Source organism: Schistocerca gregaria, chromosome 7 (assembly GCF_023897955.1).
Source record: "Schistocerca gregaria isolate iqSchGreg1 chromosome 7, iqSchGreg1.2, whole genome shotgun sequence".
Lineage (NCBI taxonomy): Eukaryota > Metazoa > Arthropoda > Insecta > Orthoptera > Acrididae > Schistocerca > Schistocerca gregaria.
The window spans coordinates 493,756,432-493,784,412 of record NC_064926.1 but is presented as its reverse complement, the minus strand read 5'-3'; the positions used below and the strand labels follow the sequence as shown (position 1 = coordinate 493,784,412).

General features: G+C 40.2%; 1 protein-coding gene across 2 annotated transcripts in view; it reads right to left on the bottom strand.

Moving 5' to 3' along the window:
* The window catches only part of LOC126281722 (histone-lysine N-methyltransferase ash1), a 322,515-nt gene that overhangs the window by 246,780 nt on the left and 47,754 nt on the right, over positions 1–27,981 (bottom strand). For both annotated transcript variants that reach the window (XM_049980899.1, XM_049980898.1), the window contains exon 7: positions 25,706–26,002. In XM_049980899.1, the coding sequence (XP_049836856.1) occupies positions 25,706–26,002 (297 nt within the window). The remainder of the gene's footprint in view (positions 1–25,705; positions 26,003–27,981) is intronic.

Below are 27,981 nucleotides of genomic sequence, written 5' to 3'. Positions count from 1 at the left end.
AATCCGGTTTTTTTCGCATTTGAGATGATACACAATGTTGTCACTAATGATATTTAGCCGCTATCTGGTACGGAGGGCCCGATGATAACGTATTGTAACGCTGAAACGGTAGCCGATAAATTGGAGGTGAAATTATATCTTCCGGTGTTCTTGACATTTTAACACATATATCGGGCATTGTTGCATCATTCAGTAAAGCACGATTGGATGCAAACTCACTTCTCATCGTAACGCGTTGAACACGGCGAGAAAAATCACGGCTGCCTTTTTTGAATGAGGCGGCAAAGGAACGAACTACTGAAAATGAACCGTATTAATATAGAAACAACCGCCGAGAACATGCGAGTGCGAGTTAAGTACCGAGAGCACTCTGACAGAAGGTACAGTCGTCCTGCAGTTTCCAAGCACTTAGAACGATTTATGTTACCACGAGCACAGTGAACAGGTGACAGGAAGCCTCGGAATACGACCTTCTCTGCCTCCACATGTCACAAATGTTCACCTTTCGGAGGAGAACGGTTAGCTGAGGCTAGGAGTGGACGCAGACTTCTCTGCCGATGGTCAGACGTAAGGAACCCAAAAAATTACATAAGAAAATAACACCTGATAATATACTGGAGCTAAGCTTCACATAAGACGGGGAAACAATGTATGCTGAGGTACTGCGTCTCGCTGAAAGATATGTTTCGAGAATTGCGAGCTAAGGGATTATACTAGTCAAGTGAACTGACTCAACATTTTACGAAAACTAATCTACAAGCTGCAAGAACAAGCAAACACGACAGCTTCTAATTTGAGACTCTTCTGCGTCCGTTATTCTCACCAATCCTATTGTTAACTGCCCCCACTCTTTAACATTTAGTTCTTTTTCTGATGGAAGAAAGGTTCATTGAAAGAAAAATATCAAAACTGACTTTGTAATGTCCAAGGCCCGACAAAGGGTACCAGTATGTCTCCTGTAGTGCGGAATCTACAGGTGCCTGCGTTGACGAATAGGTTATTAGGGCAAGGCCAGTTTTTCAATTTAGATATATGAGCTACGTGTTACCCCGTGTATGTTGATACACTTTTTACACAAGCGTTGCTGTTTGTGACTAACTCAATAAAAATATTGTATTTTGTATTTCTGAATTGATTAGGCTGTGTACCGCTCTGCAAAGCTATAGCAGTGGAGAAAGAATGGATCATCTTCCATAGAACAGGCGCACAACGCACTGTGTTTAATTCCACTTCTGCACATTCCAGCAAGACTATCTGCGAGAAGCGTTCTTCATTTGCGACGTTAGATACCCGTATAGAAGCAGGCATACGCCAACAACGCACAACGTCATTCTCAACATGCAGCGCCTGGCTTCCTTAAGCATCCTCCCAATCGCTTAAGTTTATCGGTAACAGTGAAGTGAATTATGTATGTCACAAAGCCACGAAGCTATAGAGTGTGATCGCCTGAGAACTAATTCCTGTGGAAATGGTAGATACTGCTTATTGCTCTGTTTTTAAGACTTGCGGATGCTGTGCCCTTGTATGGCTGTAGCTTTGAATATTTGCAACAGTACGGATTGTGACCTTAGTTGGCTTTGTTTCGTGTCGTTACGCAAGGTTGCCCCTAGGTCTTTGATAAAATACTGCTGCGTGGCGACTCCCGCAGATTTTCAGTCCGCTGTCGGTGTAAAAGAGCGATTCCCAATACTACTGCTAATTTTTCTCGTACTGTAACCACCAACACTATATTATTTATAAGACAACTGCAGGATACCGTATATCTACGCTTTACAACCACGAATAAGCGCAAAGGTAGCAGTCTGGCATTAATAAGCGTTTAGTGGTCTCAAGGAATCACAGTCCCAATGTTACTTTCAATTTCATAACATATCGACACAACAAAACGCAATTTCTATACGAGGGTTGGCTGAAAAGTAAGGCCTGTAGAACACGAACAAAAACAACCACGAAAATCAGGCAAAAATTATATTATACGAGGGTTGCCCAGAAAGCAATGCACAGCATTCCCCCTCAGCCGAAAACTATGCTACGAATGCGATACGCTACGTACGCAGTATTTGAAGTCTCCTGACCGAGCTCGTCAAGTTCCCGTCACTTCAGACAGAAGGGCGTACGTTTCAAAATGGCGTATGTAGGTGATGTACTTTACAAGCGATGTGTCGTCATTGAATTTCTCACTGCAGAGAAAGAAACTGTGGGGAATATTGACAAACGCATGTGCAAAGCCTATGGAGCATCTGCTGTCGACAGAAGTACAGTTAGTCGCTGGGCACGGAGGGTGAGGTCATCAGAAGGCTGTTTGGCAGAGCTCCCCGATTTGCAGCGTTCGGGAAGGCCATCCATGGCTGTCACACCTGACCTAGGCCATCTCGGACTTCCGCTTGTTTGCGCCATTTGTGGAAGACATTTTTGAGGACGACGAGGAGGTAATTCACGCAGTGAAGCACTGGTTCCGAAATCAGGACAATGATTGGTACCGACAGTGTATACACAACCTTGTTTGGCGCTGGACGAAGGCCGCAGAATGGGATGTAGATTACGTGGAAAAATAGGGAGTGTAGATAAAACACCATTATTTCGTGTTTGTAATTCTCATTATGTTCAATAAAAAACCGTTGAAGAAAAAAATGCGCTGCGTAGCTTCCTGGGCAACCCTCGCATTTATATCTCAACACAGTCACTGTAAAAACTAACCCATCTCTCCCAACGTGTAACACGTTCTTTCGCTCATTCACTGAAAAATTCTTCCGACTTCCCTCGAATCAAAGACTTGCAGCTGCCTTCACCTCATCGTCTGAGGTGTAATATTATCCTTGGAAGGTGCAAGAGCGGGAGAGTAAGGAGAGTGTGGAATCGGTTCAAACTTCGGATTTCACAGAACCTCTTCAGCTGCACGCGACGTGTGTGAACGAGCGCTGTCACGATGCAAGATTATTGGCGGCAGGCTGACCCTAAAAAGACAAAGTCGACGTCGGAGGTATTAGAATCTCTATGTATCGAGAAGAATTTACCGTTGGTAATCGTACCAGAAACTTGCTCAAAGTCGGTGAGCATTCCAAAATACACAGTCAAAATAATTTATTTTTGCGAATGGTTGTTCTATGAACTTTTTCGCCTGTGGAGATGAAGAATGTTGACATTCAGCGCTCTGTCTTTTTCTCTTCAGGGTCATAATAATGGACTCATGACTCACCACCGTCACAGTCAAAAGGAAGTCGTCTCCTTCCTCACGTAGTGCTAAAAAAGTTACTCGCGGGAATCCAATCTCCGGCTTTCGTTCTCGTATGAGAGATGGTTTGCTACCCAGATTTTACGGTATTCTAATTATTCTATAACGAAGCCGACACGTTCCTTGGATATTCCAAAATGGTTTGCGATGTTTATCGTAAGTAGGAGTGATCTGACGTCTGATTCGCGTTTCCTCAACAATTATGGCTTTTTCCAGACTCGCAACCACGAAATTTTACTACCGGTCGATTTACAGTAGACTTAGCAACAGTATCCTCACAACAAACCGCCTTCAAACGACAATGAATCTCACTAAGAGATTTTCAGCAGTTAAAAATTTGATAACAGCCTGCTGTTTAACTCGCGTTCAGGTGATTCATGTGAAAAGGTTTCCGACGTAATCATGGCCACAAGACAAACTTCTAACGCGGAACGATAGTTGGAGCCAGACGCTTGGGACATTCCGGAAATCTTTAGGGAATTCAATATTCCGAGATCCACAGTGTCAAGACTTTGTCGAGAATATCACATTCGAGCATTACCTCTCATCACGGACAACGGAGTGACCGACGGCCTTCGCTTAGCGACCGAGAGAAGCGACGTTTGCGTCACTGTTAACAGACAAGCAAAACTGCGTGAAATAACGACGAATGTATTCGTTAGGACAGTGCGCGAAACTTGGCATGATTGAGCTATGGCAGCAGACAGCCGACGAGTGCTTTGATAACAGCACGACGTTGCTTGCGGCGCCGCTTTTGTGCTCGTGACCGCATTGGTTGGGCCCTGAGCTGTTTTTGCATTGACTGGAAATGGTTATGTTCGACCACTTGGACACTTTCCAGGCTTTCATGGACTTTATGTTCCCAAGCAACGACGGAATTTTTATGGATGACAATGCGTCATGTCATCGGGCCACAATTGTTCGCGATTGGCTTGAAGAACATTCAGGACAATTCGAGTGAATGATTTGGGCACCCAGATCGCCCGACATGAATCCCATTGAACATTTATGGGACATGATCGAGAGGTCAGTTCTTGCACAAAATCCTGCACCGGGAACCCTTTCGCAATTATGGGTGACTGTAGAGACAGCATAGCTCAGTATTTCTGCAGGAGACTTCCGACGACTTGTGTAGTCCACACCACGTTGAGTTGCTGCACCAAGCCGGACAAACGTTCTGGCACAATATTAGGGGCTGGGTACCTCAGAAGAATGGATGCCTGTATGCCAACGAGAATGACCTTATCTGTCTCATTCACACACCCCGTATGCGAGATGTATGATGTAGAAATGTTTCACAGCATGCTTCGGAAACAGTTTCTTTTACTTTACAAGACGAGGTGCGAGGACAACAGACTATCACTAATTTTCAACTTTTTTCGATACGTCCAGGCATGTGAGAGTAATACCGGAATGAGAGGTGACAAAAACTGATTAATGTTTGTCAAATGACGAGTGTGCGCGCAAGCTAATACGACTTTCATCGTTTACCACATGGCAGGCGGTCCGCTTTTGGGCAACTGCGACTGCCAATGCGCGGCTTGGCAGAGATCTGCACACGGAGGGGCCTTGCCGCGTGGAGCCGAGTGGAGGGGCAGCAGACAGAGCTACGCTCGCCCTTGAACTGTCCCCGAGGAAACTTGTTGGTTCGCCTTGACTCGCCGCTGCCGTCGCCTCCGCCGGCCGCTCGTGCAGAAACGCGCCCGTGCTGAGTTGCGTCGTCCCTCGCAACTCCTAACAAGCTGCACCGGCCGACTCAATTAAACATCCGCGTCAACTGATGACGGCCAAACTTTTTTTTCCAATCGGCGGTGCATGTATTAATGAATGTGCCAAGCTCAGAAATCACAACAAGAATCGCCTTGATCATCTTCGGTGTTAGGTTGAGTAGAAGCGGCTATTCACAATCGAATGTTATCAATGAAATACTATACTTTCCTTGGGAACTCCTACTTTCCTCGACAACCCCTCGCATACGTTCTAAATACATTGTCTGCAAATTATTTTTCACTTTGATGTCAGATTCTAATCTTTCTCGTATGTGGGTAACACTTCAAAGACGCGTTCATTTGAATCAAATCAAGAAGGAAACTGACACTACAGGCTGGTAGAGTGTTAAAGATTTTGGACGGGGTCAATGCAGAAAGAAGTCTTAACAACCAACGCAGTCCATGTTGAATATGCAGAAAATACAATCCACTTTCACGATGGTTGACAAGCGGACTGAAAATACAATGTGATGTCTTCCCAATCACTCATTTAACTGATACAAAAGGTTTCTGGATGTAGAATCACACTATGTTGTAAAGCAACAGTCGCTAGATGCATAAAACCGTTTCACACATCTTGTGAGTTATTTTACAACTGAAATCACTCCATATCTAGAAAACTTTTTATGTCCACTTACTTCCGCTGGCAGTCAGGCACTTCAGTCACATAACGTTTGAGAATTAAGTCAGCTATGATAAAGTTGTTATATTTTGTTTCTACAGTACCTCCCCCCCCCCTTCCTCTCCCAGAGTTCAACACAGTAATTCGAAACCCTAAAATTTGAATAGTATTAAGAAATGTGATATTTCATTAACAGGATAGTTGAGGCCTATAGAATAAATTAAAGCTTAATTCACTGACATTTAGCTACAAAAATATCCAGAACATGTGCAATTTGAAAAATTATGAAATGTAAAATACACTTTTGGATGACTTATTCAAGAGAAAGAGCTTCACAAATTGAGCAAGTGGATAACATGTTGATCCATCTCTGGTCTTTGTGAAAGCAGTTACTTGGCTTGGCACTCACTGATAGAGTTAATGGGTGTCCTATACACAGTATCATGCCAAATACTGTCCAATTGGCATGTTAGAGTGTCAAAATCCCAAGCTAATTGGAAGGCCCTACTCATAATGCTCCAGATGTTCTGGGGAGACATATGGCAAACTTGATGGCTGAGGTAGGATTTGGCAAGCACAAAGACAAGCAGTAGGAACTCTTGCCATGTGCAGGCAGAAATTATATTTCTGAAAGGTAAGTGCAGGATCACTTGCCATGAAGGGCAACAAAATGGGACGTAGAGTATCGTCCACGTAGCGCTGTACTGTAAGAGTGCTGCAGGTGACAACCAAAGATCTCCTGTTATGAAAAGTAAAACCACCCCAGACCATCACTACTGGTTGCTGGACCGCACGACAGGTGACAGCACATTGGTATCCCGCTGCTCTCTGGGGCGTCTCCACACACATCTTAGCTGGTCATTGGGGGTTTAATTCGAAGTGAGATTCATCTCTCAGACAATTCTACTCCAGTCAATGAGATCCACACCAAAAACATGTTTCAAGGTGCCACAGACAGTATTGTGGGCCATTGGGATACTGAGCACCAACTCTTCAAACAGAAGTGGACATGAAATCACACCATTTGATGAAATCTTAAATATGCACAAGCACTTAGCATGGATTAGATGAGACAGCTTCCACAATCAGCAGTTTGGGGTGTTTCTACACGCCAGAGTATGCACCACAAAATTCATAGTTGCCATGGCAACACCGCTGTAAGGGCTTGTCAAAGTTCTTGATCATATTCCACTATGCAAATGCAGAAAAGATTCTTCTAAACATATTGCATTACGTTTTAAGTTGAATATGACTTCACTAGTAGCAGTGGACATAAAACTGCCACTTGAAATTGACCCATATAAGATGCCATATATATGCAAAGTTAATTAAGCCCAGAGGAAATAATAATAATGCGCGATCTAACTGGCCTCAGGAGTGATTCATCACAGACACACAACACAATGGAAATTCTTTTCGCATCTGAAATTGATTGTGACCTAGTGATGCAATGTTATCACAGAACATAATGAGATGATAAAACAGCTGCTGCCCAAAAACTCTCAAGACGAACTTACCTTCAGTAATCTGAAAATAATTTACTAATGCTAAGAAATGTACAATATTTGGATTAACTGCTCAGAACTGTAGTAGATCCAATTGAACTATCAATGAAATCAAAGCACAAGACTATTTCTGTAATTATTTCTGCATAAGGCATTAGTGCAAGCCTCATGTTACTACCATCTTGAAAAAGTAACTTTATTTAAATTAAATCGATGAAAAGAATGAACCAGCAATTCATACGAAGACCTGCTCCATAAAACAGATTTGAATAACATGTAAAACACAAAACCTTTTGTTGAATAAAATATCAGCTTGATAAACCTGATAACGAATCTGAAACACCATGTAAATGGAACCGAATCTGCTCCACTTTGATCAGAAACACATTTGTCACCCCTTCTCATTCGATAACATTGCCTAAGCAACGACCCTGTTCCGATATAGCTTGGCAGATCGCAAAATAAAGAAACATATTACCTTGTAATGCAGAATAAGCACATAGAGAGGAGCTGTATACAATTGTTATTATCACTTTGTCAATACAAACCCACTGCGGGTTCTATACATAGCTCCCTCTTTTTCTCAGTATATGTTAATGCAATCACATATGTCACCACACCACATCATACACGAGCCAAACATACATTTTCACTCCAGAGAAACTGGTCAAACCGACCAGAGTGAAGCAGAATGCCTTCTTTTCCTTTCAAACCGGTAAGCCATATGTGCCGACTACACACTCACTAGACACTCGCTGATGAACTCTCACCCCAAAGACTTCAAGCATACACACTAATGTAAACAAAGCCGTCATGAATGAGTAGAAGTCTATCAATATGCCACATGTACAATAACAAAGATTTTAGATGAAGATACATAAAGCAGAATGTATAGAAGATGTCCAATTATAGTGGATGCCTTTCAATGTAACTGAAGTATTGTTTTTTAAGTGCCTGGTAGTCCAGCACAGTGACAGTATCAGTGACCTACAATAAAGTATGGGAACTGGTCCAATAAATTTGATACCTACACTGTAGGGTATCCAGTTTAGCAGTGGATAAGTAGTGATTTTGACAGTATAAGTTAACTTCTTAATTTTTATTTCATAGCCACTTTGATGTGTGTGTGTGTGTGTGTGTGTGTGTGTGTGTGTGTGTGTGTGTGTGCGCAAGGAGGGTAGGGGTGCGCCACCATATTGTGAATCCCAAGTTAATGGTAAACTAACTTGACACACACTATTTAAAAAAACACTTTGTGACTGACATTTCGAGAAGTCAAGTAATGGTGGTCAGGCAATATCAATTCTTCCATAAGTGTCAAATGCTTGCTATGTTGCCTGTTTTGTAGGTACACACAACACCTTCTCATGCGTGGCTAGCTGGATGTCAACAACAAACACCTCCAGCCCTGTAATCTGCCAATCTCAGACTTATTTGATTTGAGCTAATTTCCCAATTCATCTGATGCACAGTACAGTCTGTGTTTCAATGGAGCAAAATCCAAGCAATAGCGTGGATGTTTTTATGTTCCCGATTCTTTCTCTGTACAAGGGAGCAAGAAATACTCTTCTTATCTCATACAAAATTTATTTATTTCACTTGGATGCCTCACTGCAAAAATGAAATTTGTGGAAAAAATAGGCATTTGATGTCAGGCAGACAATGACTGGCACAGAGGCTCCTTCAGATGGGAAATTGAAAGCATGGTATTTCTTCATGCACAGGTAGAGTGAATTTCAGAGACAGCTTACAAGCCAGCAACCTTGTAATAGAGCTTAATAGTTTATTTTTAAAAGTAGCCAGATGGAAGGTCAAGTAGAACCCAATAAATTCTTGGACCTTTTATTATTATTATTATTATTATTATTATTTAGTTCTTGTTAAAGGAATAGCTTGTTGCAATAGTATGGGCTTCATTCATGACTGTGGAATTCCTGCCACTCATGTACCTTTCACGTTCAGACTAATAAAAATTAGCTATATGTTACAGTATCAAACAAAATATAAAAGATATGTCCAATGAATATCTCTGTCTGCTGACCAGAGTGACAGCTGCTCAATACATTTGAGACTTTTCTTCTGTTGCTGCTTTCAAAAACTGTATTCAAAGGAAACAAATCTCAAGCTATACAACAGTGATTTGTTGTTTGGCCATTACAGTGTCTGCTAAGAAAAGGACCAAGGCACATTTGGTACTCAGGTAAAAAAAAAATTATGCCATTTATATTCTACATGAAATTTTATTTTTTATCCATATTAGGAAATATTTATTTGACTACATCTTTCAGTGGGCAATGGTAATTTATTTCGAATCCTGTGCACTTATTCCTGACTAAAAAGGTAGCTACTATTTTCTCACAACTCAAACAGAAATTCTCCACTATATGTAATATATTCAGATTCATCCCATTCATATCTATTGATCATTAATGTACAACAGTAAAATTTATTGTATAACCATTGTAATATTAAGAGGATATACAGCTACTCACCGTATAGAGGAGATGACGAGTCTACCCCTATACAGTGAGCAGCAATCTATCCATTTCAATGAAAAAATCAATTTTTGAAAATATAATGTAATTGGATGGATAAAAAAAAATGTATTTGCCAAGCACCGGCAGGAGAACAGACACATAAATACATTGAAATTTGCAAGCTTTTGGAGCCGGTGGCTCTTCTGTCTGGCAGAAGGGTTGAAGGGGAAAGAAGAGAGTGAAGAGGAACAACTTGTGAGACACAGGACATTCGGAAAAGTCCCCTAGAACCCCACGTCAGGGGAGACTTACATGACGGGATGAGAAGGAAAGCTGAATGCTCCTCATTTCCTACACCTCACCAGTCTTTTTCCTTCACCCTCTTCCTTCCTCTTCATCCCTCCTACCAGAAGAAGGAACCACTGACTCCATAAGCTTCCAAAATTGAATATCTTTATATGTGTGTTCCCCTGCCACCACTTGGTAGTAGATTTTTAAATCTATCCAATTACATTATAATATATCCTTCTCATAATATTGTTGTTATCCCATACTGGGCTTTCCAGTGTTTGTATTAGAGTTGTGTTGTGCAGGATGAGTATGTGAAAATATCAGCAGGTTAACAAATATTAAAAATAAGAATAAATATTGACACAGTTGAGCATAGATGATGGATGTCACTGTTTTCATGATGGGTCATGCCTCAACTTCTGAAACCATGAATATCACTAAATTAAAAAATTAAGCCAGTTTTGTGGTGCAGCTTTTAGGAAATCATAATAAACTACATTTCATGACATTTCCTTGCTGAACATAATGATGGAGCAGATTGCAATTATATCAATGAGCTCTTGCCGTTTTACTCCCCTGCTAAAGCAGCATTAAAAATTCAGAATTCTTTGTAAGTTACTTTGTTTAAAAATTGTATGCTAAAGTTTTATTACAGGAGGATCCACTGTCTCTGAACTTACCATTTGTTTTCCTGAAAGTCACATGCTCACTCAAGACAGTTAATTGTGTTGTGCGCGTTATGTAGGCATATAAAAAATGCTAATGGTACTATTATTTTGGTTTCCTGCCTCTCTTCTTATCTGGTCTCATTAAATTGTTAATAAACTAAATGTACGTATGTATGTACTATACTATTTGTTTCCATCAATAGTAAGCCAAATATCTGAGATAACAAATGTGATTGTGTCTAGTATGGGAGGTAGCGACACTGAGTTCATGTTTGTCTGTGAACACAATATGGATGTGGCAGCAACAGTTCTGGATACATTGACATATTTCCCATTTAAGTGCAGTATTCGGTTTGCTTAGGAGGGTGATTATAGTCTCATCATTGTTCCGTGCACTTCGCCAATTAGTATATGACATTATGCCATATAAAATAAACACATCACACAGAAAAACGATGTTAACAACAAAAATGAATCACAACTATTATGTTACTGACTACAAGTGCCCTCTGCAACTGATTGTAGTAACTAGCATCTGGAGAAACAGAGTGAACTGTCATGATGTTATCTCAGTCAAGTCCAAATCCAAAAGCAGGGTTGTCAATGAAATACAGCACTTATCACTGAAAGCACATTCATTACGGACACCAACATACACCCAGAACAAATCTGAACTCCTGGAAAGAGTGCTGCTGTTTATAATAACATCAAATATCCCAGAACATACAAGCACTACAAACATAAGATAGCTCACGAATCTTCCATTAATGGTAAATTCTTAATAACAAATAATAGCTGGTGGCTGGTTTGAATTGGTGACCTGGAGCACATAAGTCAATGACACAAACTGCTATGCCACACTGCATGCACCACAGCTCACAGAATTGTTCCCTCTCCTACGAAAGCAGGTTTTGTCTTTGGTCCTCTGTGTGGCAGCACTGGTGGCTTCTCACGTTCTCGTTGATTTGTCACATTCTCTTCACTTACAATAAACATCAAAGGTAAGCTCTCCTACTGAAGCTTCAGGATCGTCAAGCAGGTCTTCAGTTTCCCCCGAACGAAAAGCCCCTATCATTGATCAGGGCCTCAGAACTATAGTAGAACTTCATATGTTTGACATGGGCTACATTTCTGTGCTTATGTGACATCTGACATACAATGAATGACACAGTAAGGTCCAAGGTAGCACTTTAGTAACTTTTCCAATAATCCCACTTTCCACGCAGGTGTAAAAATCTATACCAATGTATAGATGGTGTTCTAGCGATGTCGGCCTTCTCCTGGGTCTCCAGGGTGTGTGTGTGTGTGTGTGTGATGGAGCAGTCTTTCTTTTTCAGTCTTGATGGTGAGGTGCTTCACACAGTCATCTTGACCATCGTCCAGTTGAACCGGAGGCAGGGTATCGAGTATCGCTTTGATCTCACGATCACTACAGAGGAATTCCTGTAATGTCTTGGTTCACTGTTCTGTATATGAATGTCACGACAGGCAGTAGTGTATCCCATTCCCTCTGTTAGAAATTACTGTACATCGAAGTACATCTGCCAATGCCTTAGTAGAGAGTTCTTTGAGGCTCTCTCTCATTGGATGGTAAGCAACTGTAATCCTGTGGATGATTTCCACGCTCTAAGATCGTCACAAGAGGTGCTCCATGCTTCAGAATAATGCTTCTGCAAGGAATATCGCAATTTCTGGAGCTTTGATCATCGCACAGCGGGTAAGGTAGTCAGTGCAGACTAATAGCCATCATTGATTCTTGTTTGTTGGCCTTGGGAATCTCCCCAAGAGGTAGTTTCCATTCTGGTAGAATAGCACTGTCGCAGATAGAATTGATATCAACTGCCCGCAAATTACTGTGCCATGCGTTTTCGTCACTGGCATTCTTTACATTGGCTCATATGGTATCCATATGTGGCAGCCAATGGATTGGAAGAGAGTTAGCTAGTGATACCATGTCTGATTCTGCCTGGAGTCATCAAAAATCCCAGGTAACCAGATGTCAGAATGTCATGGAAATACTGCACGATAGCTGGCTGTAGATAATCTGGGATTTCTACCCCATTGGATCCCAGTTCCTCTGGTACAATGTTCTGTTCATCAATTGGCATTTTCCTTTGTCTGTGCCCCCCCCCCCCCTCCCCCCCTTTTCAAAGCTTCTGTAGGTTTCAGAAATGCTGGATCTTCTCTGTATTTAGCAGCAATGTCATTTAATGCAATATGAATGAGATTTCATTCACACTACTGTGTTCACCAAAGGATTCCTGGAAAGGCTGCCTGTGCCCTTGTGTTTGCCTCTCCTCTTGTATACCACTGATGCCCGTCTTGCCAGTCACCCCTAAGGATCTTTAAGGCTAGCCAGCCTGCATGGAGTATGGTGGTCTGTCACAGTGATTACCTGTTTGCCAAATAAATACAGCCAAACTTGCTGATGGCCCAAACTACTACAAGCCACACCTCCTTGGTTTTCGAGTAGTTCATCTTGGAATTGGAGAGTACTCTGGCAGTATACGTTACCACCTATTCAGCACCTGCCTGAATTTGCACTAGAACTGCATAACCGCTAGCACCAGTGTTAAGGTCTGTCTCAGCATTCTTGTCATACAATGGTAGGCCTGGAGAATATGTTGGCATCTCCTTCCAGAAGTCCTTTATGAGTTGCCAGTAGTACAGCAGATTCTGAGAAAACTTCCCACTTAACAAATGTGTCAAGTTGGAAAATCTGTGACTACTCTTATTTTTATCTGGATCAGGACAGTCTCCATTGTCATTCACTAGATGCCCCAATATTTTTATTTCTTGGCCATAGAAGAGGCAGTTTTATGGATTTAGGCTGAAGCCTATCCAGGCTGGACATGGCTGTCACATAGCTTAGGTGGTTTTCAAATGTTTTACAAAAAAAAAAGTCATCTATCATAGGTTCAAAGGTGGCTGCAGCATTACACAGTCCAAACAGCTTAAATTTTAACCATCTTGTCAGCCCCATCAAGCTTGGTTTGCCAGCAACCTGTCTGCATGTCCATAGTTGAGAAATACAGTTCTCCTTTCAAGCAGCCTATGATGTCATTAAAATGTGGCTATGGGTAGATATCTTCTCTCATGATAATAGTCAACGCAAAAATACCATGTGTCAACCTCCTCATTCCTAAGACCATAGGAGGGGGAACAAGCACACCCTGAAGGTTCAATGAAGTCATTTTGCAACACCTTCCCCACTTACTTCCAGATTACCAATGATTCAGCCAGCAATGCCCTATGTGATGGCTGGCTAATCACTTGATGAGCTCCAGTGTTGATACAATGTTTTATCACGGGTCACTTGGTCTGTATTTTTTCCACCCCAGATTTGGAATCATCCTAAACAGTGCAGAATGGCTAACACTAACTGCTACTGTTTCTTGGTTGGGCCAATTCCTGTTGGCCAGTCTGATAGCAGCTTCTTCCCCTGTACTGTCTGTAGTGGTAGCAGAACATGATTTTTGTCGCTGATACTAAGTTGTCCTTCGTGGAATGATTTGAATGTTCCAATGCATATACCTTTAGGGATGGATTGTGGCTTCTCTTGACGATTAGTGAGGCAAAGTTCTCCTTGACCACAAACAACAGTTATGATGGTTGCTAGCAAGCAGATTTCTTCCACGAGACTGAGTAGCTTTTTGCAGTCAACAAAGTCTTCACAGTTTAGCTGAGCATTTGGACTGATGGCTGGAACTCTGCTCACTGATGACAGAAGGGATAACGTCTTCAACAACAAACAACTGCACAGAACACCCCTGTTAAGTGCACTTGTTGGAAAAGTTTCATCAATCTGGAGTTCTGCCCTTACAGAGTCTACGATTGCTTGCGACATTCCATCCAAGAAAACAACATGACAACATTCTGTTAAAATGACAATTCGAAAGGCTGTGTTCCTTCATTGATAATTATTCTTGCAACACATATTCCTGTTTGCAACCTTCAGCACAGTAATTTTTGTATCACAAAACATTGTCACTTTGGCTAGCGACATGCATTAGATGAGGCTGTTCCAGCTCACGAACTCCATGATGAGCTGTGGAGCACTCCATGCCCCGCGAAGTGTTGTCGCTTGCTGTGAATAATCAAAGGGGCCGGTGGCAAGTGGCACAGCAAGCCTTTTGATCTGCCTGCCACACCTTACATGATCACCAATGTCATATTCTCCAGCAACTATGGTATAGCGACATGCTAGCTCAAGGAAATAGGAAGTTAAGGAAATAAGAAATAACTGTTTTAATATAAATTGCATAAGTTCATTGGGCATCTGAAAGTGGACTTTTTTTTCATGACAAGAGTGGAAATATTGGGCATCAAAGCATTTACAGCATTACTGCGGAGGATGGGCTTCATCCTCCACAGTCGACAGAATCTTCGGTATAGCTGAGTGTCTTCACTGATGGCTGGAACTTGGTTCATTGATGATGGACACGATAATGTCTTCGATTGAAAACAACGCCCCAGAAAAATCTTTGTCAAGTGCACTTGTCGGGAAAGTTGTGTCCTGAAGGACAGATGGTTCTTGGATTTTATTGCTGAGAAAAGCTGCTCACAAGTATATAAAGATCCAAACATGCACATGATCATGAGGCATCTTTGTGGAGCTTGGGAAATTTTTTTTGCTGTAATGAGCGACACCGCCGTGGCAAATTTAGCGTTTTTTAGTACCTGTCTTTCAGCAAAGTTGAAGTTTGCAAACCAATAACTTCCATCTGGAGAGACAGTGGCAAATTATTGGGTGAAACCAAGAAGGGAATGCTGAGCAACATCATTTCCATTTCAAAAATTGCAAGTCCTCAGTATCTTGTTTCAAAAGATGTGATGAGCGGCCTTATCTTGGCTTGATAATCATCAAATCTGGTATCTTCACGTAATTTTAAAGAAGCCAGATGATTGAAGAACGTTAAAATTCCTTCAACCATCTGCCTCTAAAACAAAAGTAACTTTTCTACGAACGCTTTTAGTTGGTCGTGCATGTCAACTATTAGCTGCTGTTTGGCATGCAATGATGGATTTAAATTATTCAGGTGCATGGTCATGTCAGCTAAGAATGTTGTGTCTGATGTTCATTTTAAATCTTTCAGACAATTCATTTCTTCAGCTTTTATTTCCAAGAAGAGACAGATTTCCTCACAAATGACAAAGCAACATCAAGAACTTTTCTCCAACTCAGCCAAAGAACTGTGCTGAGATAAAGTATGTCCACATCCTCTGCTTCCATAGCTTTCAGGAACCCTTTGAACTGGCAGCGATTTACACTGTCACAACACACCAAATTCATGCACTTGACAACAACTGTAATTACATCACCTAGTTCCACTGTTTCAGCACACAGTGCCTCGTGGTGAATGAAACAATGAACAAAATGTCTTTTCCAAATTCATTCTCGAGTTTGTTTTCCAAATGAGAAGCGAAACCTCGATGACGCCTCATCATTTGTGGCACATCCATAGCTACAGAACGGAGCTTAGCCCAAGGTAAATTCATGTTGTCCATTAATTCACGAACAGCTCCATAGTCCTGTTGCCATACAACTGAACGATACCACATTCAAGAGTTCCTCAGTACTTGTAGCTCCATATCAACACCATGCACGAATACTGAAAGTTTAACACTGTCACATGTATCTGCGCTTTCGTCAAGTGTTAGTGAAAATGCAACAAAGCTCACAGCTTTTTTCACGAGCTATGTTTTTAAGTTCGCTGCAATGTCCAGAATTTGACTAGATATTGTTTGCTTTGAAAGACAAACCCATTCAACTGCCTGCAGCTCCCTAAGGAACAAACATTTTGCAATTGCTTCCATGCACAATTGTATGAAAGAGCCCACAGAAAACTGTTTGCCACTCATCACTATAATGTGAGTCACTTTGTAGCTTGCACCAACTGCTGCTTAAGTTCCGTTCTTCACTGTCACTCACTCACCTGAAAACTACAAACATATATCTGTACGTGAACGATGCTCCATATTTCTGTAACTTCTATCCTAAGAATTCTTTTTTTAATTTATGTCATTCGTAAGGCTGGCTATTAGCTCTTTGTGTGCTTTGTTTTCTATATGCTTGTAATGTGCTGCATGAAAACGTGTATAATGATGCTGTATGTTGTACTTCTTAGCAGAATGACATAAGGCAATGTGGACACCCATCCCTCTCAATAAATAGAAATGTATCCTCCAATTGAGGCAGAGGACTTCCGCAACTGATCATAGCTGCCACTGAACACGGATTGTTGCATTAGCTGTTGCTTAACACAACCAGGGTGCAACTAGTTTGCTTTTCCCACCACACGGGCTACGACCTGCTGGAGTGAGGATTCTGGAGTGAGGATTCCAGAGCACTTCTCCTCGGGTCATTGTTGGAAGGGCCTGCATTAGATACCACAAAAAAGAAGCTTGGGAGATGACTACATGCCCGAATAAGTTGGCCATTGATCATAAAGGTGAGGAGATTTCTCGGCATCCTGGAACCTGCACTCCAAGGAGGATTTTCATTTGTGGCAGCCTCACCTCCATAGTTGGTCATCTCGTTAGTTTTCCTGAAATCAGCAGCTAGATGAGTGGTTGGTACCTCTGTATGGCGATGGGGAATGGGTAGAGTGTGTTGGAGAGTGACCTCTTCCAGCGTACAGTCTTGAGCTTTAGCACACAGGTTGAATATAACTGTCTGCAGTGGACTGTGCAAATAGGACATTTATGATGGGTGATGTCTTGCAGTACAATAGTCATTGAGCACTTGTCTTCTTTCTCTGCAATAGTATACACCATATCTACGGATTTCACAGTGAAAAAGAGAGCAGTGTTGTCTTCAGCCCTTCAAATGTCTGTTATTCTGTGGGACATTATGCTTAACAAAGGAGTTTGTTGCACCTACATTGGTCGGATGCTGGGATGTCTTTTTGCCTGATGGGCAGAATAAGTCCGATTTGACAGAGTTCATTCATCATGGCGTGTTCAACTGGTGGTGGTGCTTGTGGTGGTTGTTGTTAGTGTCTAAGCTCTATACACTTCTCCAACATTATTTATTACCTCCTGATATATAATAGGTAGACATTCCTGATTATCTATCGCTTCCTCGGCCCAACAATTCTGGCTTTCATAAAAGGTGTACTACTAGTCTTACAACCTAGTGCGTGACAGAGGAGAGATCATGATGGTCTTGCATAGGCACTATATTCAGGAGTCAATTATACTTCTTTCCTCAGACTCTTTTCTACTGCATTTCCTTGATTTGCAGGCACTACTTTATGAATTCTTCTGCCTCCTTTCACCAAATGTGAATTTTTTTCAGCTTTTGTCATATTTATACTGACACTGTTGCGAAAGCTGATAACAATGTTTATGTCTATGTTGGGCCCTCTTCTTCAATCGTTCTGACCAGCATCTCAAAAACACTGGTGGGTTGCTTACTTACGGCTGCTTTGGAATCCATCGTCCTCTTGAATATACAGACCTTTAGAATGCTTTACTACTTGTATTCTCATTCCTGTCCATGCAGGAGGTAGCTTTTATTGTGCTTAGTAGGAGCCACAGTGATGTGTATGTTTCGAGGTACCTGGCACCTCCAAATAACATCATGTCATAGACTCACTCCAAAACCGAAAGCAGAATCTTCAATGACATACAACACTTGGCATTGAAACTTATTTATTATGCAGAATTGAACTCAACTGGCTGGAGAGTAATGTTATCTATACAAACATTGAATACTTCAATGTATACAAGCAGTACAAACACAACATTTTTTGAGAACCTTCCAGATATGACGAATACTAAGCAACAAATAATTTGTGGTGGTTAGGTTTGAATAGGCAACCCACAGCATGCAAGCAAGCGAAGCTATTTTACTAAACCATACTGTGTGCACCACAGCTCGCTGCAACAGGACAGTGGTGGACAGAAAAGAATAGTAGGTGCGACCAAGCTCGTTCTTTGATTGGGTGTTGGTGTGGTAACTGTCCTATAAACAACCGGTAATCAGCTAGTTATTCTGATACAGGTGTAATTCCTGTTTCACTTCATTAGGATTGCAAATTGCAGCATTAATAGGTTCATCATGGCAGTGGTTACAATTTTAGCAAAAGAAAAATTAGTTTTAATCATTTTACAGCCATTGCCTAGAAAAGATTCAACAAAAAGTTTATCTGTATTATACAAAGTCTGTCCCACAGGAAAGGTAACTGATGTGAAATAAAATACAAGAGCTTTACTTTAATGGTTTTATTGAAAATAGGGTCCTTCTGAGTCAAAACACACAATTCAGATAATCAAGCCTTTGAAACTGCCTGCAGTACCATGCTCGTAATCTTCTGGTATCTGAAATCATGCTGAAATGTTTTCCCTTCACCACTATTTTCAGTTTTGGAAAAGGCCAGAAATCACGCAGACGAATAAGGAACATGTATAAGCAACATTATACATTTTTGAGCCAAGAAACTGTGTACAATTCTGCTTCTTTGCAGCAGTGTATTGCCATGCAACAACCATGTTACCTGATCCTGATGTTCAGGTTGAAACCTAACAACTGTCGCCCATAAACAATTTGAAACACCCAAGAAGTAACCTACATTCACCATTTCCTTTTCTAGAGCAAACTCTTTTTTGATTATTCCTTTTGAATAAAAGAAAACAGAGAGCAGTGCCTTGACACACCTTTTCTGCAAGCATACTTTTCAAGGTCTCACAGATTCTTGGCATTTCCATTCTACATGTACATACACACTCCACACGCTACCATATGTTGTGTAGCAGAGGCTAGCCTGAACCACTACAAGCCATTTTCTTCCATGTTCCACTTATAAATACAGTGAGGAAAAAATAGATTTCTATAAGCCTCTATACGAGCCCTATTTTGTCATATTTTATATTTGTGGTCCTTATGCGAAATATACATTGCTGCTGTAGAATCATTCTGCACTTAATAGTGTTCCTCAAAATGAATGTCACCTTCCCTCAAGGGATTCCCATGTGAGTTCCCAAAGCATCTCTTCAATACCTGCATGCTGACCAAACCTACCGGCAACAAATCTAGCAGCTTACCTCTGAATTGCTTTGATGTCTTCCTTTAATCCGACCTGGTGGGAATCCCAAACACTCTAGCAGTACTGAGGGAAGGTTCACTTTAGTATCCTATATCCAATCTCCTTTACAGATGTATCACACTTTCCTAAAATTCACTCAATAAATCAAATTGCAACTATTCGCCGTCCCTACAACAATACTTACATGTTTTTTCCATTTCATGTCACTTTGCAATGTCACACCCAGATACTTAATCGAAGTGCAGTCGATCAGCACAATAATAATGCTGTACTCAAAAATTACGGTATTGTTTTCCTACTCATCTGCCCAAATTAGCATTTTTATAAATTTATAGCAAGTTGCCAGTCAACACATAAACTAGAAATTTTGTCTGACACCTTGTATTGTCTTACAGTCACTAAATGATGACACCATCCAATACAACACAGCATCATCAGCAAAAAGTTGTAGATTGCTGTTCACACTGTCAGTCAGATCATTTATGTATCCAGAGCGAGTAAGAGTGGTCCTGTCACATTTCCCTGGAGTACTCCTGACAGTACCCTCTTTGACGATTACTCACTGTCGAGGACAACATACTTGGTTCTATTCCTTATGAAGTCTTCAAGACACTCACATATTTGGGAACTTCATTGACAGTCTGTAGTGGGGCACCATTTTAAATGTTTTTCAGAAATCTAGGAATATGATATTGCAGGATACCAAGTTGAGATTTGGACAAGCAATGCTTTCTAAAACCATGCTGATCTGTGGACAAAAATTCTTCCATCTCTAGAAAATTTATCATATTCAAACTATGTTTGAGGATTCTGCAGCACACCAATATTAAGGATATTGGTCTATAATTTTGAGGATCTGTTCTTTTACCTTCCTTATATACAGAAGTCATGTACACTTTTTTTCCAGTTGCTTGAGAGTTTACACTGGGAAAGAGATTCACAGTAAATGCAAGTAACAGGCCAATGCTGTAGAGTAGTCTGTAAAACCGAATTGGTATTCCAGCCAGATCTGGTGACTTATTTGTTTTCAATCCTTTCAGAGCTTCTCTACATCAGGGGTGCGTATTACTATGTCCTCCACATGGAAGTCTGTGCAATGGTCAGATGACAGTATGTTTGTATGAATCTCCTGCATGAACGATATCTCAAATGGGAAATTTAAAGCTTCAGCTTTCGTTTTGCTATCTTCTATTGCTACACCACCCTTGTCAATGAGTGACTGGAGAGAAACATTCGGCTCAGTTAGGAATTTTATATAGGACCAGAATTTTCTCGGATTCGCCGGTAGCCGAGCTTTGGTGCTTTGTAAGTGTCTCACACTGAAAACACTGTTTCATCACCTGCTATGATGCAAAATTTGACATCTGGGTCCCTAGCAACTGATCTTTTCATGTGTCTGGAGTGTTCCACACACTGATATTTCTGATCACTGGTGAGTGAGTGGGACAGAAAGCAACAACAGCTCTTCTTGCCAAAATTTTCAGTGAGAACGTAGTGCACAGTTTTTTAAGGAATTCCAGGAAGCTCCTCAGTTAAATTGTTAGATGCATAACCATCAGTTCATAGAATTTCATGTACTTTTTTAACAACACAGATGCTCCTGGACATAGACCATTTTCAGTGCTCTCTATACCATCACAAAACCCTGCATATAACTTGAAAATGTTTTTAAGACTCTTTCCTTCATACTATACACAGGTTGTATCATTTTGAAAGTGTTTGTGGCACTTTTACACAATTTAAAACAAAACTTACTGTTCCCATATTGCTCCTTTCACCATCAAAGTTCAAAATATACTGTTAAAGTTTCAGTTATTACAAGCAGACTGATATAAAATCAGCCATTCTGTGGAATGCACTGTGCATTTAAGCACAATTAGTATGCCAATTATCATTTGCATTGATTCTCACATTTTGGATTTGAGAAAGAATTATTTATAGTAAATGATTGCAGTATCTTCTCAAATATAAAGTTTCAAATAATGTAAGAAATTTGCTTAAAATGACTTTGTGTAAATTAAGACAAACAGGCAGCACATACTGCAACTGCACTGTTTGTTGCTTTCATGGCATGTTCTTGTTGCTTGTCTGGTATTTTTGCACATACTGAGACAAAGTACTATATCAACAGCAAGCATGATAACTACTTCTCTCACAAGGAAGGCCATGGCTTTACTTCTCTGTGGAAAAGGGTTCACACACCTGGATACAAATTCAGCAGCTACATCTTCCTGGCTGAGGAATATAAGCAATCTTGTAGAAATATCTAGTTTCTGCAACCAAGTTCAGCCTAATGCACAGAAAACATTTTAAAACATCTCAGCTTTTTGCCAATGATAAATGTGCATTACACAATCACCTTTCGGAGGAAAAAGTAGCACCTCATTCTAAACTATTCAGTTGCATGCACCAAAACTATCTGGTTGTAGTTATATTACATATGAGGAATTTTTATGTTAATTTTTCAATTTTGATGGAGTGTAGCAATTTTTTTTTTTTTTTCCTCAATGAAACTATGGGCTCTTATTGGAATAATAAAATCTTTTGTGCATTCTGATTGAATCGGACTCCTGTCTTCCCCCTTGGGTGTAAAATTTCTCATTCAAAAATCAAAAACATTTGTGTTATAAGAGAGACCATTTTTAATAGACTCCAAGACATATTTTAAGCTACTGACAGTCTGGACATAACAGAGTGCATGAAATTTCCAGTCAAATCATTTTTCATTTCTTCTTCTTCTTCTTCTTCTTCTTCTTCTTCTTCTTCTCCTCTCTCTCTCTCTCTCTCTCTCTCGCTACATATTAATCAATTTTCACTGAATATCCTTCTTACAACACTCGAATTCATAGCATTACTGCTCTTTTTAATGTACGTAATGATGCTGAAAACATGAGGAAATACCCAGTTTCTTTGGGGATAACCTGTTATATTTTCTGCTTAAGGCCTTAACAGGATGTGCACTACACTGACATTTAGTTCCGCTGTAAAGGAAATCTTAAATTTTAGTTTCCTTCTAAACAAAGACAAATAAAATGTAGTGTCCCTCATCAACAGCAACTGGCACATTGAACTATTATTTCAACACTGCTTGCTTTTCTTCAATGTTCATCAAATGGGGCTCATGTCATAATACTTTAGACTTTCCTGCATTATGTGGAAATGAATAGCAATCATTAAAACTAACTCTTATTGTCATGAATGGTGTAATATTTCAAAATACTACAATTTTGTCATAGTTTTTGTTATTAAATTCAGTATATGTGACCTGTGTACAATGTACTGTTTATTTTGCCCAGGAGTGTGTTTTTCACGTACTGCCACTTAATAAAGTACGACATCAGTTGATCAAGAACGATAACATACATACTGCCATGGAGACGTTGTCGTCAACGGCAATACTGCTATGCCAAATGTGGTAAATGGACTGAATTACACTTCAAATACACATGATATGTGCATGTATGATGAATGCACTTTGCTGCTCATTATCCACATTTTTCACACTTTTATTTAACTTCATACACCACATACATTCCTGTTACTATGATCTGACATTGTCATGCACTCCAAGAACTTGACTGAGAGCTGCACTTAAGGCATAAAAATCTAGTAATCCTATGTTGTAAGGCATTCATTCAACCCTGAAGAAAGTGTAATAGGAGGGAAGACACAAATATGGATGTGTTAGCAAATTGTAATATCCAAATATCTTCCATACAATCATCAATTATGTACTGATGGGTTAAAAGGTTTCATGAGCATTACAGCCAATGTCATAAGTAATGGGTGTCAGTGCCAAAAGCAGCGTATTCACATAAACTGTCTCGAGAATGTACCTTATAAAAGTAGGACAAAAAGAGCTCTTATTGGCCATTACTATAAATGTAGTAATTACTAAACTTACACTGGTATGCTAAACTTAAGGGAAAAAGTAACTTTTGCGCAATATAACTCAGCTCGATTAAACTTGGATCATACATAGAAAAACTAAAACAGTATACTACAGAAGGTAACTGAATGAAATAACAGTGAGATGAATAAAAATGACACTTTTAATCAAAGACAGTTACACTGAAGTCAGAGTTTGTGATGGTTCCCTGGACATTATAAAAATCAGGACATGATTATTAATATGATGTGTGATCACCATGGACGACAATTAATGCTCTGCAACGTGCTCCCAATCTCACAAGGCTGGTAAGGAGTTTTTGTGATAGAGAATTTCATTCCTCCATCAGTGAAGGATGGCCATTGATGCATATGGACATGTTGCACTATGTCTCCCCAATGCATCTCAGACCAGCTTGATGGGATTTAATCCTTTGACTAACAACTTCTTTTGGAATGAAAGACATTAGTGTATGTTTATTTTCTATAATTTTGCCATCAGAAGTAAGAATGTAAATAAATATTACCCACCCTTTTGTTTTCCAATGTGGGGAGGTGTGGGACATTCAGAGTTTATTCATATGTACCGCAGAGATTCCATAAGAGAATTGTGAGAAACTATAAGATGTGCAGAAAACAGACACACATCAGTGGGTACAGCATCTCTCCAAGTTTTAACTCACATTACAGGTGCTCAATATGGGAACCGTTTGTGAAGTGGTGAACCTCAATATAAGCATGCGGTTCATTGACAAGAATTGTCAGGGAAGGTAGGAAAGCTGCCTGTTTTGCATATCTGTATGTGTGGACTAGTTTGAAGCAACAATACGAAGAGCACCAGAGCAGAGGGATAACAATGAAACTTGAGGACAGCACAACCTACGGGTGGCTTTAATTACAAGTATTTTGCAAACCATTAGCAGACTTCCTTTTACCAGTGGGACGTGGATACATAGCAATAACATACAACAAATTCCTACAATCTATGTTGTGACATCTACTTCCCACTGCCACTCAACAGGTTAAGTCTGAAGCGGGGGAGCGGGGGGTGGGCACACGGGGAGGGCGGGGGGGAGACATGGACGGACAGCCCCAATCCATCTGCTGAATATCCTCTTGTTCCCAAAGCTCCTCCTCCATCTGCATTGTTCGATGCAGTCATGCATTTTGACCCATAAAAATGATGTCAGGGTCGAATTCATACTTGAAAAGATGCATGTCGGAGGGAGTACTATGTAATTGTAACATTCATTGGTGAGTGTACTCTGTTCAAACATTTGGAGGTCAGTATGCCCATGGAACATTATGCCTCCCCACAGCATAGTACATAGACTACCAAAATAAACATGTTGAACTGTGTTCCTAGGTGCATTACATGTTCTCATCTCTTGCCACACAAATGTACAGCCAGCACGGTACAACATGATTGTTTTGGTGGTCCACATGATACGGTGTGGGGGAGGTAAAATATTTCATGGGTATACTGAACTTTAAATCTTTGAGAATACTACACATTCATGAGCCAGTGTTATTGTGATACTGTACTCCTTCCTCATGTGTATCTTTTCAGGGGTACATTCAGCTCAGTCACCATTCTTATGGCTGACAATGCACAACCACATCAGAGAGCGCAGTTGGAGGAGCTCGCGGAACGAGTAAGTGAATGGACTGGTCTATCCTTCCTCCAACTTAAATCCCACTGAGCACATGAGGAATGCATTGGGGAGACACAATGCAGCACATCCACATGCACCAACAACCATCCAGCAGTTGTCAAACACGATAGTGGATGAATGGGATGCCCTACAAGAACTTGTTACTAACCTCATGACTGTCACGGGAGTACATTGCGGAGCGTGATTTGCTGTCTATAGCAATCACATACCCTATTAACAACCATGTCCTGCTTTTTGTAATGTCCAGGGGACCACCATGGCTTCAGAGTAATTACTGTCTTTGAATTAAAGTATCACTTCTGTTTTTCTTATAGTGTATTTCTTTCCATTACCTTCTGTACTCTACTGTAGCATTTCTTTTATATGCATAATCCAAGTTTCATTGAGCTATGCTACTTGGCAGTGAAACAAATTGTGCAGAAGTTTACTTTGATCCTTATGTTTTAGGGATGTCATCATTCGCCCTGCAATTCTGGTCCAAATGTGAAACCCTCTAAAATTGGAAGAAATGCTATTCAGTGTCTTACCTTTTCCTTCAGTGGTGTGTGAGATCCTCTGGATTTCCTCTTCGTGATCTCTTGCTTCTTCACAGTCACTGGAGCCTTTGCTGACCTAGTAGTTGGAGATGATCGTTCTGGTTTAACTTTCTCTTTTTTTTCTTCTCTAGCTGCTTTGCAGGATGCAACTGCACTACATCGCTTTATGTCACTTTCCTTTGGTTTCTCGCTCTTCTCTGCTTTGTCTGAGCTATCTGATTTTTCTTGATCCTTTGAGCCCGCTTTCTTATTAACCTTCAATGCAGCAATCTTCAATTTGAAGCCACCCTTGAAACAAAAACCAGTTATGTGACAGAGCATGATATTTTAGAGTTGCTTAAAAAATGACTGTGCAAAGTGTCAAAAGACTAAAGAGTGCAGCACAGTGACATCAAGACTACAATGAATGATATTTAATAATATGGAATGGGACATAAAGAAAATGAAGGTGATAATTATGTTATAGTCATCATATACTTCCAAGGACAGTACTTAAATTAAATGAAAGTTATCTACAATGCTAAGCATAGAATCTTGCATTTCACACTATCAATTTTTCCCCCTCTTCTTTCTCTAGTTAGTTATCAACGATCATGTTATCTTAGTTATTTTATCACAATATCTGTTACGCTTTCATGTAACAACTGCTCTTCTGGTTATATCTAGTTGACTTTTCAGTTTCTGGACTGAGGCACCAAAGTTCATCTGTAACAGGGAATATTCTAACATTATGGAGAGTTATGAACCAGCATTTTTGTATAAGAGTGACAGCTAGTTGTAACTGAATTTTTATTAACATTTGTCCACATCTTCACTGAAAATTACATATGGAACTTTCCCTGAACACAGTGTTAGACGATGCAAGAAACATACATATGATCTGTTACAACTTTTCTATCTACATACACCAGCAATCTTGAGAATTGCTTTATTTTTCAACATTAACTGAACGAGCTCATGTGCAAGCTGGCCAGAATGTTTTCTTAATTTGTAGTCAAACATTATACTGACATCAGCCAAAATTCATTGTTCACCTCACACAGCACTTACCTTAGTAAACTCAATCAGACTGCTCTTTTCTCATGAACAATGCTTTGGCACTTGCTTTGCCTAGCCTTCATGGCAATATAGTATTGCTGAGCATGTCCTTACACATAACAGCACGGATCGCAGTATTTCTTCCACCTTCGCACACCTGTTCTTGCAAAGTGCAATAATGGGAAGAAGACTTCCAAAATCTGTTTTTCCTTCACATTTCGTTGTGTACTGGCTTACACTAGTATTTCATTTCTCTTTTGTTCTTCTAAATTCTTTTTCCTCAAATTAATAGTGGTCCTATTTACTTTCTGCACTATCCCATGGTCTTTTGTGATATATAATACAAGATTTCCATCAGCACTTTGCAGTTTAATTCCAATCAGCAGTCCAAGCTGTGCTTGATTTATAATCTCAGTATTCATGTTTATAGCATCATAAGTTTCCATTTAAAAGCCTAACCTTCCATTTACAGAAAGAGTCTTTTAGTTTAGTAATCATCCAAGAGGGTTACTTTTGGAGATATGCTCATTAACTCTTCTTTCTGCTGCAGTAACACACACATGTTTGGGGGTCCTCCTAACATAGTTATGCATTGTGTGTGTGTGTGTGTGTGTGTGTGTGTGTGTGTGTGTGTGTGTGGTGGGGGGGGGGGGGGTGTCGTGCACATGCATGCGTACGGCATCCATGTGTCTATAATAGAAGACATGTACCATACTTTTACAATATGACATTTAGGTAGCCAACTCATGTGAGCATTTCACACAATAGCTACATTTTACAAGCATGTGCACATGAATATAGGGTCCCACTTGTGAACTGTGCTTTTAAGTCTAAAGCCTAAATCAAATCACAAGTTGTAAGATTATATTGTGGAATTAAGTGATTTGTATATGCTCTTGTTTTGTTGTGGGGCAGTAAATGTTATATGCTTACTACAAAGTCTTCTTTTTGAGGCAGATACTTGATATTGAGCAGGCAGCCCAAAGTTACTTATGTGTATGAATAAACTATGGTAAAACAACCACTGCAACTTGAACTCTTCTGTTGGAGGACCATGCCTGCATAAAACAATTCGGGATTGTGGTTCCACCTTGACTCAAAACCATTTTTGTTTATTTATTACCCCAAACTAGTCTCAGCATTATAATTTCTTTATTCTAAAACATGCAAAATATCCAACAACGTAAAACAAAAAGTGTACAGAATAATAAACGTACAATTATGTGGAT